The sequence below is a fragment of the Lycorma delicatula genome, chromosome 8 (genome assembly GCF_047948215.1).
Source record: "Lycorma delicatula isolate Av1 chromosome 8, ASM4794821v1, whole genome shotgun sequence".
Lineage (NCBI taxonomy): Eukaryota > Metazoa > Arthropoda > Insecta > Hemiptera > Fulgoridae > Lycorma > Lycorma delicatula.
This window is the reverse complement of record NC_134462.1, coordinates 111,143,710-111,158,943: the sequence shown is the minus strand read 5'-3', so window position 1 is coordinate 111,158,943 and position 15,234 is coordinate 111,143,710. Positions and strand designations below refer to the sequence as shown.

General features: G+C 32.7%; 1 protein-coding gene across 4 annotated transcripts in view; it reads left to right on the top strand.

Annotated features, from left to right (window-relative positions):
* mr (anaphase promoting complex subunit morula) overlaps positions 1–15,234 on the top strand; it is a 66,578-nt gene that overhangs the window by 21,288 nt on the left and 30,056 nt on the right. For all 4 annotated transcript variants that reach the window (XM_075372634.1, XM_075372635.1, XM_075372636.1 and 1 more), the window contains one exon: positions 5,084–5,309. In XM_075372634.1, the coding sequence (XP_075228749.1) occupies positions 5,084–5,309 (226 nt within the window). The remainder of the gene's footprint in view (positions 1–5,083; positions 5,310–15,234) is intronic.

Below are 15,234 nucleotides of genomic sequence, written 5' to 3'. Positions count from 1 at the left end.
CAACGCTGATCGAGGGCTTTTCACATGACCACCAACCATCATAGGGGTTTTTTCAGGACTAGTAATTTTGGTCCCACAAGTACCAGGGAAATGTAGGACCACCTCTGCAGAACCCACATGTACAGAGGCTGGAGCTAAACACAACTGGGTTTGCTCATGTGCCCAGAGGACATCGTTTGACACTTGCTACGTAGAGCTATCCACTCATTAGCACAATAGCACCTTGGGTTACGATTGCATTTCGTAAAGTGTTCCAACACCACAGACTGTATGAGGAAGAAGAAACATGTAAGATGTTATGCTGTGGTGTAAGGGTATGTGTAGTGTGTAAAAGGTTCTGCAAATCTGTATGTAGTGGGAAAAAAACTGGAGAGGTTGTGCAGTGGATTTAAGAAGCTTGTTTCACAATATCAGAAATGTTTGGAACAAATGCTGATTATGTAGTATAATAAAGTAAATACTTATGAATTTAAAACCATTAATAAATTCTTCATTTTTTCAGTTCTTCTCATTTTCTTACTGATCAACCCTTTTGAACCATGCCTTGATTAATTGCATTTATGATGGCTATATAGTATTTCATTTTAGAAATAATTTTCTGCAATTTTTTTCACTATTGACAAATTTAAAGCTCTGCAAATTTCAGCTGCAAATGACTAACATATAATATATATATATATATATATATTAGTCATTAGCTATTTTTTTCATTTATAAGGAATGTCCAAAGAGTAACGTCTATTTTAAGTCTAGAACATTAACATTAACCCCATCAAAAAATTATGTTTTAGCTAATCCCTCATAAATTTTATGACTACAGTTTTTTTTTTTATCAAGGCACTTGCATATTTTAAGTTATCTAGTAATTGACTGAACATTTCTATTTTGTTACATGAATACATGGTCAGCAATTGAAACTTTGAAGTATGAAATAAAAAAAAAAAAAAAAAATTAAAAGTCATATAATTTTTGTAACTTAAATATAAATATAACAATCTGAAATGTATAAAAAAAGAAATTTTGTTAAGAAAAAATAAAAAATTGCGGCTGAACAAAGTTAGATATGTGATATTACAATAACAACAGAGAAATTAGTTTCGTTCCTATAATAATGTATTATTATATTAACTTTTTACAATAAAATGTTTACTGACAAAATTAAAATTATCCCAATCTTATTTTAACTCATTAATTATTTATAAACATGCAAAATGTTTTGTAAAAAATAAAAAAACAGCAAACTCTAATTTCGTCTGAAGAGATTTCAGTAAAATAATAATAAATTCTGTTACACTAATTCAATAACTATGCTTTGTTGAGCACACATTGCTTGGTTGCAATGCTTACAGAAAGAAGTCATCATTCTTCATAAAGTTGTTGGACAATAAAAATACACTTTTCTTGTGCTATGTGGTGGTGATATTTTAGGATTTAAGGCTATACCAAGAAAATCAGATATCAAAATCCAAAGGCTTCGTTGCAAACTTGGGTTTTCCAAGCGTCTCTGCAAATGCAGAAATACTAACCGATTGAAAAATTGTGTATTGAAAGACTTTTGACTTGATCAGTTTTTGATTCTTAGAAATCATATTAAAACACATAAAAGTTACAATATATTACATTATAACAATATATTGGATAAGAGCTTATGCAAATTTTTTTGCATACCATAATACAAACTTTATCTTTATGGAAATATTTTGCATACCATGAAACAAACAGCAGAAACTGCAGCAAAAAACTTGCCTCATTTTTCTGCTGCAGGATACATATTGGCACATGTGATAAATTGTGTCTGTGGTGCTTTTTATTTTATTATATGTAAAAATAATGTTTGGTTTATTGGTGTCTGCATTCAATACTCCATTGCTGTGAATGGTAGAAAATAGAAAGACAATCTTATTTGATTTAGGCATGTAAGATATTTTCTATTGTTTTTTCTATTGTAACAAAAACCTGATGTTCCCACTGGCCTAATCTTAATGTTTTTAATTTTGTTTGCAATTTCTTTTTTATTTGATCTAACTGTCCCAACATAAGTTAAATTATATGGTGGATCTAACAGGTCTCAACAAGTTTAACACTAGTGAATGTGATATTCCTGTTTATTGGCTTGGTGAGTTCCTTCATGGAGTATTCTGCCACTGGTAGCCCTTCAGTATTAGTTTTCTTCCCCATGTACAGACTTGAATTGAACATATAATTTGTACTTACATCACAGCTATTACTAATTTCAGGCCGTATTTGTCTGACTTGTTATATATTCATCCTAAATTTGCATTTTTCTTGAAATACTAATAGCTGATCATCTATGGTAATATAGGCACCTGATTTATAGTATGTTTTGCAGTTTTCAGCGAACATCTCCCACCACAGTCCTCTGACGGTTGCAAGCAGATCCAACAGATTTCTTGCATTATGCATATTTTTTTCATCAAAGTGAAATGTCATTAAAAATTCTAAACATTCTCTGCTCACAACTGTCCAATAACGACTCCCATAAAATTTTGAATGAAATATTTCCTTATGAAATTCATTTTATATGTGTTGACCAGATGCTCTGACTTTTCCAAAAATAATATTTGTTTTCGGCACAAGAATAAGTGTCTGAAGAAGGTTGAAACATGTAAAAGTTGATGAAAGAAAAACATATTGATTAAAGCTGGAAGGGTGGCAGTTAGATTGCTGGTACCACCACATCCAAATTTGTCTTTGATGTGGATTTAAAATTTTTCCTCAAACATTTTAGGTAAATTTCATAAGAAAGCTACCCATTGTAATGGGTACCATGATTCAACTTCCTGAAAATTTTGAAATATCTTCGCATTTCACATCTCCCAGACCCAAAGACCCCCAAAACCAGTGTCATTTCAAAATTTTATATATATATATATATATATATATATATATATATTCACACTTTCTTGTGGACATGATGATAACTGCTGTAATTTTGCACCAATCACTTTCAAATTGATAGATAAAATTTAACGACCCAAAATCTTGGTCGAGTTTGTTAATGGGCAAAATTGGACCCAAATGGGGAGGCTTTCTCGAAAGAACAAAATATAACTTTCTTATTAAGTAAAATATCAAACTTGTTAAAGTTCCTACTATTCTTTGGATAAGGGATTAAAACTTATCTAAGTAAAGTCTTTTGATATCACCAACCATTGGCCTAGGTGGTAAAGAAAATGAGGTGTTGAAGACAAATAATACCTCCCCTAAGAGGCACATCATTGAATCAGTTTAAAGTGGTCGTTAGTCTTCTAAACATTACCTAAAACTTTTGTCTGAAACAATTTTTGATTTGGTCAACCCTTACGGCAAGGGATGACCAAAATGTTGCTGGAATTGAAAGAAGATGGGGCTTGTCATATCCTAAACATGTGAAACTTTTTTCCACATGCAAATATTGTCGTATTGAGTGAATTTTAGTTTTTCTTAACTTTAAGGTGGAATTTTTTTTATCCCCTACTTAGCACCGGTGAAATCTACCTTTGCTTTCCAGCGTACCGAAAGGGATTTTTTTATACTGTGCTGGTAGCTCTATGTAAAACTGGAGTAGGAGGTTCAGTAAAAGAATTTTCTGGAGATAGCTTTTATTTTTCTGTAGGAAAATTCTGTAGAAAATTCCTACAGAATTTTCTGTAGGACTTCAGTAGAATTTTTTTCTTTAGCATTATGGCGCTACTCACTATTTCTTGTGGTACTTCTGGTTCTCTAATAGAATTAGATTGATCACAAGTAATACTGTCATATCTGCTGAAAGGTGTTCATGTCTTGGTATCTTCTTGTCAGAAGCTTGAGCTAAAAAACTTTAACAGATTGTAGTCAGATAAATTTTCTTTGATGCAGAATATTTAAAATGTCTCCACTTTCATTTCTTGTGATACATATGTAATCATTATCAAATTCACATTTGTTATCAGGATCCCCTCAGGATCACTGTCTATGTAATCAGTAAGTTCAACTTTGTCTACTACATTACCTTCTTTGTCATCTGTTTCATAATTCAGAATATCCTCATCAGACTGTTCCAGTAATAATTTCTTTTCTGATTGCAACTTAGTTGATCTTCAGCCATTTTCATTTATGTAAGTAAAAAACTAATGTCCAAATAAATCAGTGTAAAAAATACATTAACCCTATAAACACTAACTGCATGTAATATTTATGACTTTACAAAAAAAAAATTACTTAGAAACTAACCACTCAAAATATTTACAAGGGGATGATCTAAATCACTACACCAACAAGTTCAATCAGACTGGCAACACCATACTAACTTACACTCGGCAGTGGATAGATCTTAATGGAAGATGTGAGGAAACATAAGAATAATGTCTCCAAACGGCCACTATTTCTGCTGTTATGTAAAAATTACAATGGGTGCTCTAGGATTAGTGCTTTAGGGTTAATTCTATCATTATAAATATTTATCTAGCTGTCTTAGCTAAGTAGCTAAATTTGATACCTTCTGCATTAGATAAAATTACATTGGCCTCAGACCTAATCTTCAGACAACATTTTACCTGCCTTTTATTGTCACATTATAGAATAACAAATTAATATTATCATACCTAATGGGAAATTGCTCCTGAAACATATTGTTTGACAGAAAGAAAGAAGTTGCCAGGCAAATTTAAATTCATATGTTTATAAAATTGTTGAATATATTTAAGGAACATGGAAACTATTAAATGGAACATGGAAGACCATTTGTTTAAATTCTTCTTTTTTACTTTAGCTATCAAAGTCAAACAATATTGTTCTATCTTATATATATGTTAATTAAATAACATAACTATAATTGTATAAATTAGGAGATGATTAAAATGAATTCGCTAACCAAGTTCTACCAACCATCCATTTGCTTGATCATGTGTAACTAACTGTATATTTAAAGTTATGGAGAAATTAAAAATATCTTTAATGAAATTTAGTTGTAAGGAGAAATCTAAAATTGATGGTAATTCTTTATTACTTTTGTTTGTGTACTCATGTAATTTTACTTTTCTACACTTTTTATTAAAAAAAAAATAATTTTTTTTAAATTTATTTTTAATTTTGTTTATGACAGAATATCCAGATTCAGATCCTGCAGTTGAAGATCTGAAAATTTGTTTAAAAAAGACTGATTTACGTGGATTTTTAACCCAAAAGTTGCAAAGAGCTTTAGAAACAAGATTGCTTCATCCAGGTGTTAATACTCCTGACATTATAACAGCATACATTGCTGCTATTCGAGCATTAAGGCAACTTGATCCAACAGGTGTACTGCTGGAAACTGTTACGCAACCGATTAGGTAATCATTTTTATCTTTGTATAACACTGTTGACAGCAATATAGGTATCTGATTTATTCAGTGAATAAAATTCTTTTAGGGGATTTTGAACATGTTTTTGTGAAATGGTGTTATTGTATTTGATGGTGGTAGTAAAGATTATTTAAATGAATTCTCAATTCTTATCATTGAAGAAGATAGCAAGAACAATTTAAACATAATGATCTAAATAAAAAAATGGGAAAACCATTAATTTAAACTGACTGATTGCGGTTGTTATTGAAAATTAAATAATATTGCATAATCTTATATTTTATCCATATGGTGTGGATTTTGTTTCATAACAATATTAAATATTAAATATTGCTATGAAATGGTTCCAAAAGGTAGGAAAAGTCAGTAAATATAAACTTAGGAAAAGTCAGGAAAAATTGCAAAACATTTCAGATAATTCATTTTTGTTACAGAATTAAGATTATGTTTTCAAAAAAGTATTTTTTAAGTAATGCCAAAATATGTTTGATACACTTTCCTGGCATCAGGAAGTCGCACCCCATCGCCCAACACATTGCAGCTATGTGCATCAGGCAGCCATTAACATATCCTATTCTTACTTACATTTGCTAATTATTCTTTTGTATTAAAGGAAGAATATTCCAAATTGCAGTTAATTTTTTCACTGTGAAATTTTATCAAAAAGTTTCCACTGAAAAATTTAAAGGTTGCATTAACTGTTTTCGTGGAATTTTTCTCAACTGCCATGCATTTTTTTTAATTTTAGGTAATGCATTTAAATAGCATCTAAGAAGACTCAGTTTAATGACCAGTGGTTAGATGTAAACTTACACCCAGAATTCAGTTGATGAGATGTAGAGATGTGCATCGTACTTTTTTTGATGTGTAAAAAACATTTTGGACTGAACAATATGGGCCAAAAGGCAGTGACTTCACACAGTAAAAGAAAGCAGCATAATGAAATAATTAGATAAGAAATTCTCAGCTTTCATTGAAAAATTTTGTTTCCCAGTGGTACTTCAACTCAACAGACTAAAAAGTTTGATCAACAGTTGTGAGAATGGTAGTTGTGATACATCTGTCTTCTGATCAGAGTAATAGCATTACAGCAGCAAATGATACATTTGAATCCTCGACTTCATTTAAGCAAATTGACAACACAGTTACTTGTTTTTGTTATAAAGATGATGTTTCTAAGGCGGAGATTTGGTGGGTTCTCAATGTTGTACAAATTAAGTTATCCTTAAGTTCATGTTATGTGAAGATATTGGTGCAACTTTTAAAATTACGTTTCCCGACAGTTGTATGGCATCAAAATTCCAGCCTAGAGCGACTAAATGCTCTTATATCATTAATCATGGCCTTGCACCATACTTAGATAACGTTCTGCAAATACATTAGAATGACAAAATATTTTTCCAATAAATGGTAATAATGTTTGTTTTTTGTACAGAATAAGTTGTTCTGTGCTAGTTTTTTGTTACCTGTATTAATTTTAGTCACAGTGATTTTAGTTTTCCTTTAAGTTGTGATCATACTTTTGAAACACAATTGAAATTGTGTTTCTTAGTATTTCTATACAAATAAAGTTCCTAAATACTGTTTTTATTAACTTTGCAAAATAATGTAGAATAGTTTTTGTGAAAAATTTTATTAATCTTAGGTGCAAGCAAATTATTTTTAAAAATTGCTTTAGTTAGTATTTATTTCTTATCTGTGTTAGCTTTAGTTACCATGATGTGTTACCAATAGAGTGTGCCGTGCACACTCTATTTTAGAGAAAAAGTTACATATATGCTGCCTTTACATGCAAAATTCACATATCTGACACTTTTACGGCCGTCATTAATGATTTTTTAACGGGATTCCCTATCTTTTGCTACACAGACACGCAAGCAACTAGGGTGAAACTAGTTCTATGTAAGTCACATACCAGTCGAACTGAAACCCTTATCATTACGTTCAGTTCCATCTAATGCTTTCCTTTCCGTCCACGATATGCGTTTGTATTTCGATATTACCAATTGCGCTATTTTCATCCCCTCTGCACCGTAAATTCTTTATCGCCCAAATTTATAAGACCGATTTTAATTTCACCGCGATAATCAGTTTCGACCGTGCCCGGCGAATTCACAACTGTAATGTCGTAGCTCATCGCCATAACCGATCTAGGTCTTATTTGCGCTTCATACTTTTTAGGCAGCGATATAGCAATGCCGGTCGCGTTTATTTTTATTTCGCCCGGTTTTAAAATCGTATAGATTGTTGAAACTAAATCTAAACCGGCGCTTTGTTCGGTAGCGTATTTAGGAAAATCAACAAAATTATTAAATTTCTTAATTTAAAAAACTTCCATCTGAAATGTCTATATTTAGAAAATAAATAATACAAAACTTATAATCTATTGAGGGAAAAAAATTATATATTTATTTATTGTATATGTTACTTCAGATTTGCGAGACACTGCAAAATACATTAAATTTATTGATGAAACAGCATGCTAAATGTATCTGTACGCTGACAGATAATGATGAAGTTAGACCTTTAAAAGTTTGCCAAACCATTGAAAAACCAAACCATTTTGATTTATTGTATTTAAAGAAGAATGATGTTTCAAACTATTGTTACATAAAAGATTTTTCACGCTGGTTAGGTCTCAATTAACGAAACACACATCCAAAATAGATGTATGCAAACGCTGTTTTGTATTCTATTATAAAGATGGAAATAGTGAAGATATAATGAAAGCCCATTTAAAACGGTGTATTCACAATGAATCGGCACATATAAAAACACCCAAACCGGGTGAAAATATAATGAAATTTAAAAGGTACGAAAATCAGTTTCAAATGCCTGTTGTAGCATACGCCGATTTTGAATCCGACACCGTATCATCCAACGTATACAAAATCATATAGTTATACAACCCATGTGCACGAACCGATGAGTTACTGTTTGAATTTCGTCTGTCACAAATCGGTTTTCGATAAAATAAAACAAGTCCTCCCACAAGAACCTGTATTTTATAGAGGCGAAAAAGCGGCTGAAAATTTCATAAATGTTGTATCCTATCTCGCGAATCAAGTTGCGGATGAAATGATACACGTTGCAATAATCACACCTCTTTCCGTCGATGAACAAAGAAAATTTGACCACTCTAAGCGATGTGAAATGTGTCATACAGGATTCGGTTTAGATTGCGAAAAAGTTCGCGATCATTGTCACTTAATCGGTCGTTATCAAGCCGCGTTATGCAATAGCTGCAATTTACGCAGACAAGCACAAAATACGATACCAATATTCATTCACAATTTAACCGGTTACGACTCGCATTTCATTATAAGACAGCTGGATTACAATAGAGGGGATATAAACAACATACCTAAAACCACCAAAAAATATACAATGTTTACGAAACGGATATCTGACGTTTTAAGCGTAAAATTCGTAGACACTTTTCAGTTTATGGCCTCGAATTTGGAAAAATTAGCGTCCAATTTACCAAAACAATAATTTAATCACGTCAAACAACACTTTGCAGCTGACGATTTACCAATGGTTACAAAAAAGGGCGTGTACCCTTACGAATATACTGATTCGTGGTTGAAATTGGATGAAACACAGTTGCCGTCGAAAGAAAAATTTTACAGCTCCCTCACCGATTCGCATATTACCGACGATGAATATGAACATGCGAAAATAATGTGGGACCATTTTAAATGTAAAACGTTGGGCGAATACAGCGATGTATATTTAAAATGCGATGTGCTGTTGTTAGCTGATGTTTTTGAGAATTTCAGATCGTTATGCCTACGAGAATACCGCCTTGATGTCGCGCACTATATTTCAGCTCCCGGTTTAGCTTTCGACGCCATGCTATATAAAACCGACGTTGAATTGGAACTGTTCACAGACGTCGACATGTACATACTTATAGAATCGGGCTTCAGAGGCGGCATTTCAACTTGTGTGAAAAAACACGCTGTGGCAAATAATAAATACCTCGAAAACTACAACCCCGACGCCCCCAGTAAATATATAGCTTACGTTGACGCCAATAACTTATACGGGTTCAGTATAAGTCAGCCTTTACCATACGGCAACTTTAAATGGGTGGATAAAGAGCATTTATATAGAATTTTAGATTCTATAATGAATCATCCTAACGATGCGGATACAGGCTACATATTCGAAGTCGATGTAACGTATCCGACAAACCTGCACGATCATAATAACGATTTGCCGTTTCTACCGGTGTCGGAAGTACCGCCCGGTTCAAACTGTAGAAAAGTATTGACCACTCTCGACGATAAAACAAACTACGTCTGCCACTATGTAGTGCTCAAGCAGGCTACAGCGAACGGGTTGATTGTCAAACAAGTGCGCAATATATTGTCCTTTGATCAGAAAGCGTGGTTCAAGAGCATATAGATTTGAATACTGAAAACCGAAAAAGAGCCGCAAACGATTTCGAAAAAGACTTTTTTAAACTGATGAACAATTCCGTGTTCGGTAAAAGTATGGAAAACGTGAGAAACTACAAGAATTTTAAACTGTTGGTCGACGAAATCAAACTGAGAAATTTAATCGCGAAATCCACCTTTATAGACAGGATAATATTCAAAGAGTCGGCGTACAAATGGCCAAAGATACGGTGCATTTAAATAAACCGACTTATGTGGGCTTTACGATATTGGATCACAGTAAAACCGTAAGTACGATTTTCATTACAACGTTATGAAGCAAAATACGGATCGAAAATCTCTCTACTGTTCATGGATACGGATAGTTTCATCTACGACATTTAAACCGATCATTTTTACGCCGACATGCGAAGTGATGATCTGTTTCAACATTTCGATACGTCAGATTATCCGAAAGACCATCCGAATTATTCTGTGAAAAATAAAAAAGGAATTGGGCAAATTTAAAGACGAAGTAAACTGTAATAAAATCGTTGAATTTATCGGATTGAGATCGAAAATGTACACATTTAAAACGGCAAACGATAAAATTACGAAAAAAGCAAAAAGTGTAAAAAAATATAGTCCAAAAAAGTACTACGTTTGACGATTATAAAGCATGTCTTGACGATTCAGATTTGGAAACTTACAAGACTTACGCTCTTCAGAACGAGTAAACACACCGTAAACACTAGTTACGAATAAATTAGCGCTGTTGATCTACGATGACAAACTGGTGGCCGTAGATAACATCAATACGCTGGCTTGGAGTCATTACAATATGCCGTTAGAATTGAAGCGTTTATATGGAAAAAATAAAAACTAGTGTCTAGGTCCGTTTTGTTAGCGCAATTGATTTTGTTAATTAGTTTAGCTTTTTTTGATATAGTTAATTTAGTTTCCTTACAAATACTGCAACTTGATGGTATTTTATTTTTTTCAACAACGACGCAATTACGCGATGGAGTTCTAAATCTACATTCATACAAAACGAATACATTAATTACATCTCCTCTAAAATATGTACAACTTAATATGGAACGTCAATACCGCATGTAAACTCTATGTCATGATAACTGTGTCCATTATTCATTTTCTTTAATTCGTTATATACTATATAAAGTTTTTTATTTTTATTGATTTCGTTCAAATCCGATTCTGTACGATTATTAAATCTTTGTGGTAAAAATATTCTTCCAAAACTCAATATCGCAATAATCGATTTACCGTTTCTATTCATAAACTCCATCTTTTCAATTCTGTATTCCTTATTACAAGTCAATTCACCGATAGTTTTAATAGTATTGCTATATTTAAGCTATTCAATTTATCGAAGCTATTAGACATTTTTATGAATCTATATATAAAAGTAATGAAACTTAAAATTAGTATTTTATTGATGGTAAAAAATATTTGTTTAAATGTGAAATGAGTTTGCTACGAACAGATAAAGGACAATTATTCATATGGTATCTTTGGTGTTTATCGATACAAATACCAGTTTTTTTGGCTTTAATATATTATTATTTATGTTTTATTTTCTTTTAAGTACGGGCATGTCCATTGAAGCTGTTTTAGCGAGAAAGAACTGCACAAGCCTGCCAGACGCAATTATCCAACCAGAAAAACGGAATTAAAAGGTCTAAATGACAGTCCAAGCAGACATAGTCGAAATGATACCTTATTCTAGACAAAACAACGGCTACAAGTACTTGTTGACGGTTATCGATTGTTTTACTAAATTCGCGTACGCTATACCATTAAAGAAGACGGGTGTAGAAGTCGCAGTCGCTTTGCATCCGATATTTGCAAATCATAAGATGAATCATTTTCAAACAGATCAGGGGAAATAATTTTATAATACGCAAGTTAAAGCCCTTTTGAAACAGTACAACATAAATCACTAGTCTACATATTCAGATAAAAAAGCCGCCATAGTTGAACGTTTCAATAGGACGCTTAAGACGAAAATGTTTACCAAATTTACAAACACGGGAACTATAAATGGATTGATATGTTGCAAAATCTCGTTGATGAATACAATAATACGGTGCATTCGGCTACAAAGTTTAAACCGAAAGATGTGAATCAAAAAAAATGAACAGCAAATTCTCGTAAATTTAAATAAAAAATACGACAGGAAACCGAATATTGTAAAGAGAAAATTTCAAGTCTACGATCCCGTTCGTATAAGCAAACATAAAAAGATATTCGACAAGGGTTATTTGCCCAGTTGGACGAATGACATATTCAAAATACATACTGTTCACTCGGAATCTCGACCTGTTACGTATGAAATGATAGATTCCAGAAATGAAATTCTAAAAGATCGTTTTTATCAACACGAATTGCAAAAAACAAAATACAAAGACATATCAAATTGAGAAAATTTTCAAACGAAAAGGTAACAAAGCCTACGTAAAATGGTTAGGTTTTAATAAATGTTACAATTCATGGATAGATTTGAATGATGTTTAACACTAATTTTTTATTGATAATCGAGAAAATTTTCAAACGAAAAGGTAACAAAGCCTACGTAAAATGGTTAGGTTTTAATAAATGTTACAATTCATGGATAGATTTGAATGATGTTTAACACTAATTTTTTATTGATAATCACTTTATCAATTTATATATATATATATATATAGATTCCCATTACGATGATAGAATTGATTGTTTCAGTCGTGTGGATGTATTATTTTTACTTTTTTCTATTATTAATACTCGATTACAAAAATTGCGAATAGTCTGTTTGAAAAATCATTTGATATTTTAAATATAGTGAGAGATGAAGCTTCAAAATAAAAAAATGATCTGTGAAGATTGTTACTTTAAAAGTAATGATGAGTACGATAATATTCCTTCAACATTTAAGTTTGAATATTCACTATCTTTAGATGAAGATGAGTATAGTATAATAGAGGTAGAATCTAGAATTAGACTACACTTCATTTACAGTCATACATATCATCCTCTGAAGAATTATCTGAACGGTAGTTACCGGAGGCTAAACAGGAAAAAGAAAGAAAGAATCTAGAATTAAATCCGCACTTGATTCGTTGTATTATATTATTAAAGATTTAGATAATGATTGCGAAGCAATATATTTGAAGATAGATTATCACATTCATCATAAAAGCATCACTATTTTAGATAAAAATTATTTATATGATGAAGTGATATAGAGACATTTAGAAAAGAATTTCACGATGATTTATCAAAAATTAATCGTGAATTTTATATAATCACTGGAATTGATGTAAGTTTAACAAACGAATAGTTTACTAATTTAAATATTTTTTTTAAGTACAAGAGAGATATGAAGGAAGTGCAACAGAAAACAAAATTTCCCATCATGAACGTAATGAAGGGATACGGATTCAAAAAACGAAGTAGGCATGGTTCGCTCTTACCAAACACTATCAGATGTATTGTGTGCGGCCCATCGAATTGCGGTAAAACAAATGTTGTTTTCAATCTTTTAGTTCAAGAAAACGGAGTACGCTTTCAGAACTTGTACATTTTCTCTAAATACCTCCACCAACGGCTATATAGAATGTTATTAAACCTGATAATGTTGAATCTAGAATTGGGTTACTATGAATACAGTGAAAACGACCAGGTTCCACAACCGGAAACGATTCAACCCCATTCGATAATGGTGTTCGATGATGTGATCAAACAGAAGCAAAACAATATCGGTGATTATTTTTCGAGAGGTCGTCACAATAAAATTGCTTCTATCTGGCGCAAACGTATTCGAAATACCAAAACAACTCGTGCGGGACAGTTGCAATTTTCTAATTCTGTTCAGACAAGACGGTTTAAATTTACAACACATTTACGGTGAACAAGTAAACGTCGACATGTCCTTTGACAACTTTAAATCAAGGTGCGGACATGTTTGGAACGCGAACCGGTATGGTTTTCTAGTTATCGATAAAGAAAGCGATAAAAATAAGGGTCGCTATCGGAACGGTATGGATAAATTTATCATCATCGATTGAACGCAGCGATGCTATATTGAACGCACCATCGAACGCAGCGATGCTATATTGAACGTAACATCGAACGCAGCGATGCCATATATTGAACGCACCGTCGAACGCTGCGTTGAACGCGAATAGATTATTTGTTTCAATTTTTTGTTTTTTTTTTATATATAGAACAATGTATAAGAAGGAGAAACAAATGGTGGAAATTGATAGATTGAATAAAGATTTTAAACGTAAACACGCGGCTTTCTTGTTGGGTTTAGCCGAAGCGGAAGCTTTAATCGCTAAACGTTTCAAACCGATAATCAAACCGATCCAAGAAATTAGAGAAAAAATAGATAAAACAAAACCGCCTCCTCCACCTCCGACCGATGGAGAAATTGATATAGATAGAGTAGGACGCGAATTGGGTGATAGACTATTGAGTAATTTAGAGAGTCATCAAGAGAGGTGTGAAAAGAGGAGTATGTTGGAACAAGATTTAGAACTTTCAGATGATGAAGAAGATGTAGCTTCTTCTACCATGTTATCTGAACAAACTTAAACTGCGTATGAAGGTGGCGAAGAACCTGTTAAATTTACAAAATATATAGATATTTAGCCAGACACTCCATCTACACAAATTTCTGAGACGCAAGAAACAATTACAAGTGAAGATTATTCAGAAGCTATAAAACCATACATACAAATGTTGAAGACAGGTCCAAAAGTATCTCTAGATCATGTATACGGTGTGAAACATAAAAATACAGATACGACTACATTGGGCGGTATTAAAATTGAATTTGTCGGTGATAAAATGCATTTGGGAGAGATGATATATTCGGCCACACTGGGCGTCCTCGAGCTGTTGTTAAAAAATCCAGATCTGACAAAAGTTCACACGCAGATATGCAAACTTATGGTGAAATGTTGAAGCGTACCGGTGCTCACTTGACGGACGCCGGCGCAGTAAAAACGAATAAATCTTCCAAATACAACGAAATCATCAGAAAGCTGTTCCCTTCAAAAAGACCCGTCAGATCAATTTCCCCATATAAAACACCATCGACATCGTTCAGCGGCACCGGGTTGTTGGACGGGCAACTCAATTATAATCCGGTCTATTTATATTGGCACAATCCAAAAAATCTGGTAGGTAGATTGCATACTCTTGTAGGCGAATATGACGCCGGAAACAAGGGCGTTTCTAACGAACTGATATCCATAATTAAAGAATTGAAACAAGTTGAATTTGAAGAATAGGTTATTTGTTTTTAATTTTTATTTTTTGCAGTATAGAAATGTTACGATTAAGATTAGGCAACAAAGGATGTCGAACAGCGGGTAAACGAGGGCCTCCCGGGGAAGGTTTTTCGTTGATTGGTGATGAAAATTATGATATAAATCACCATAGATTGTGCAACGTGTCCGATCCTATCGATGACGCGGACGCGTTGAATCTGCGTCGAACCAAAAGTATGTTTGATG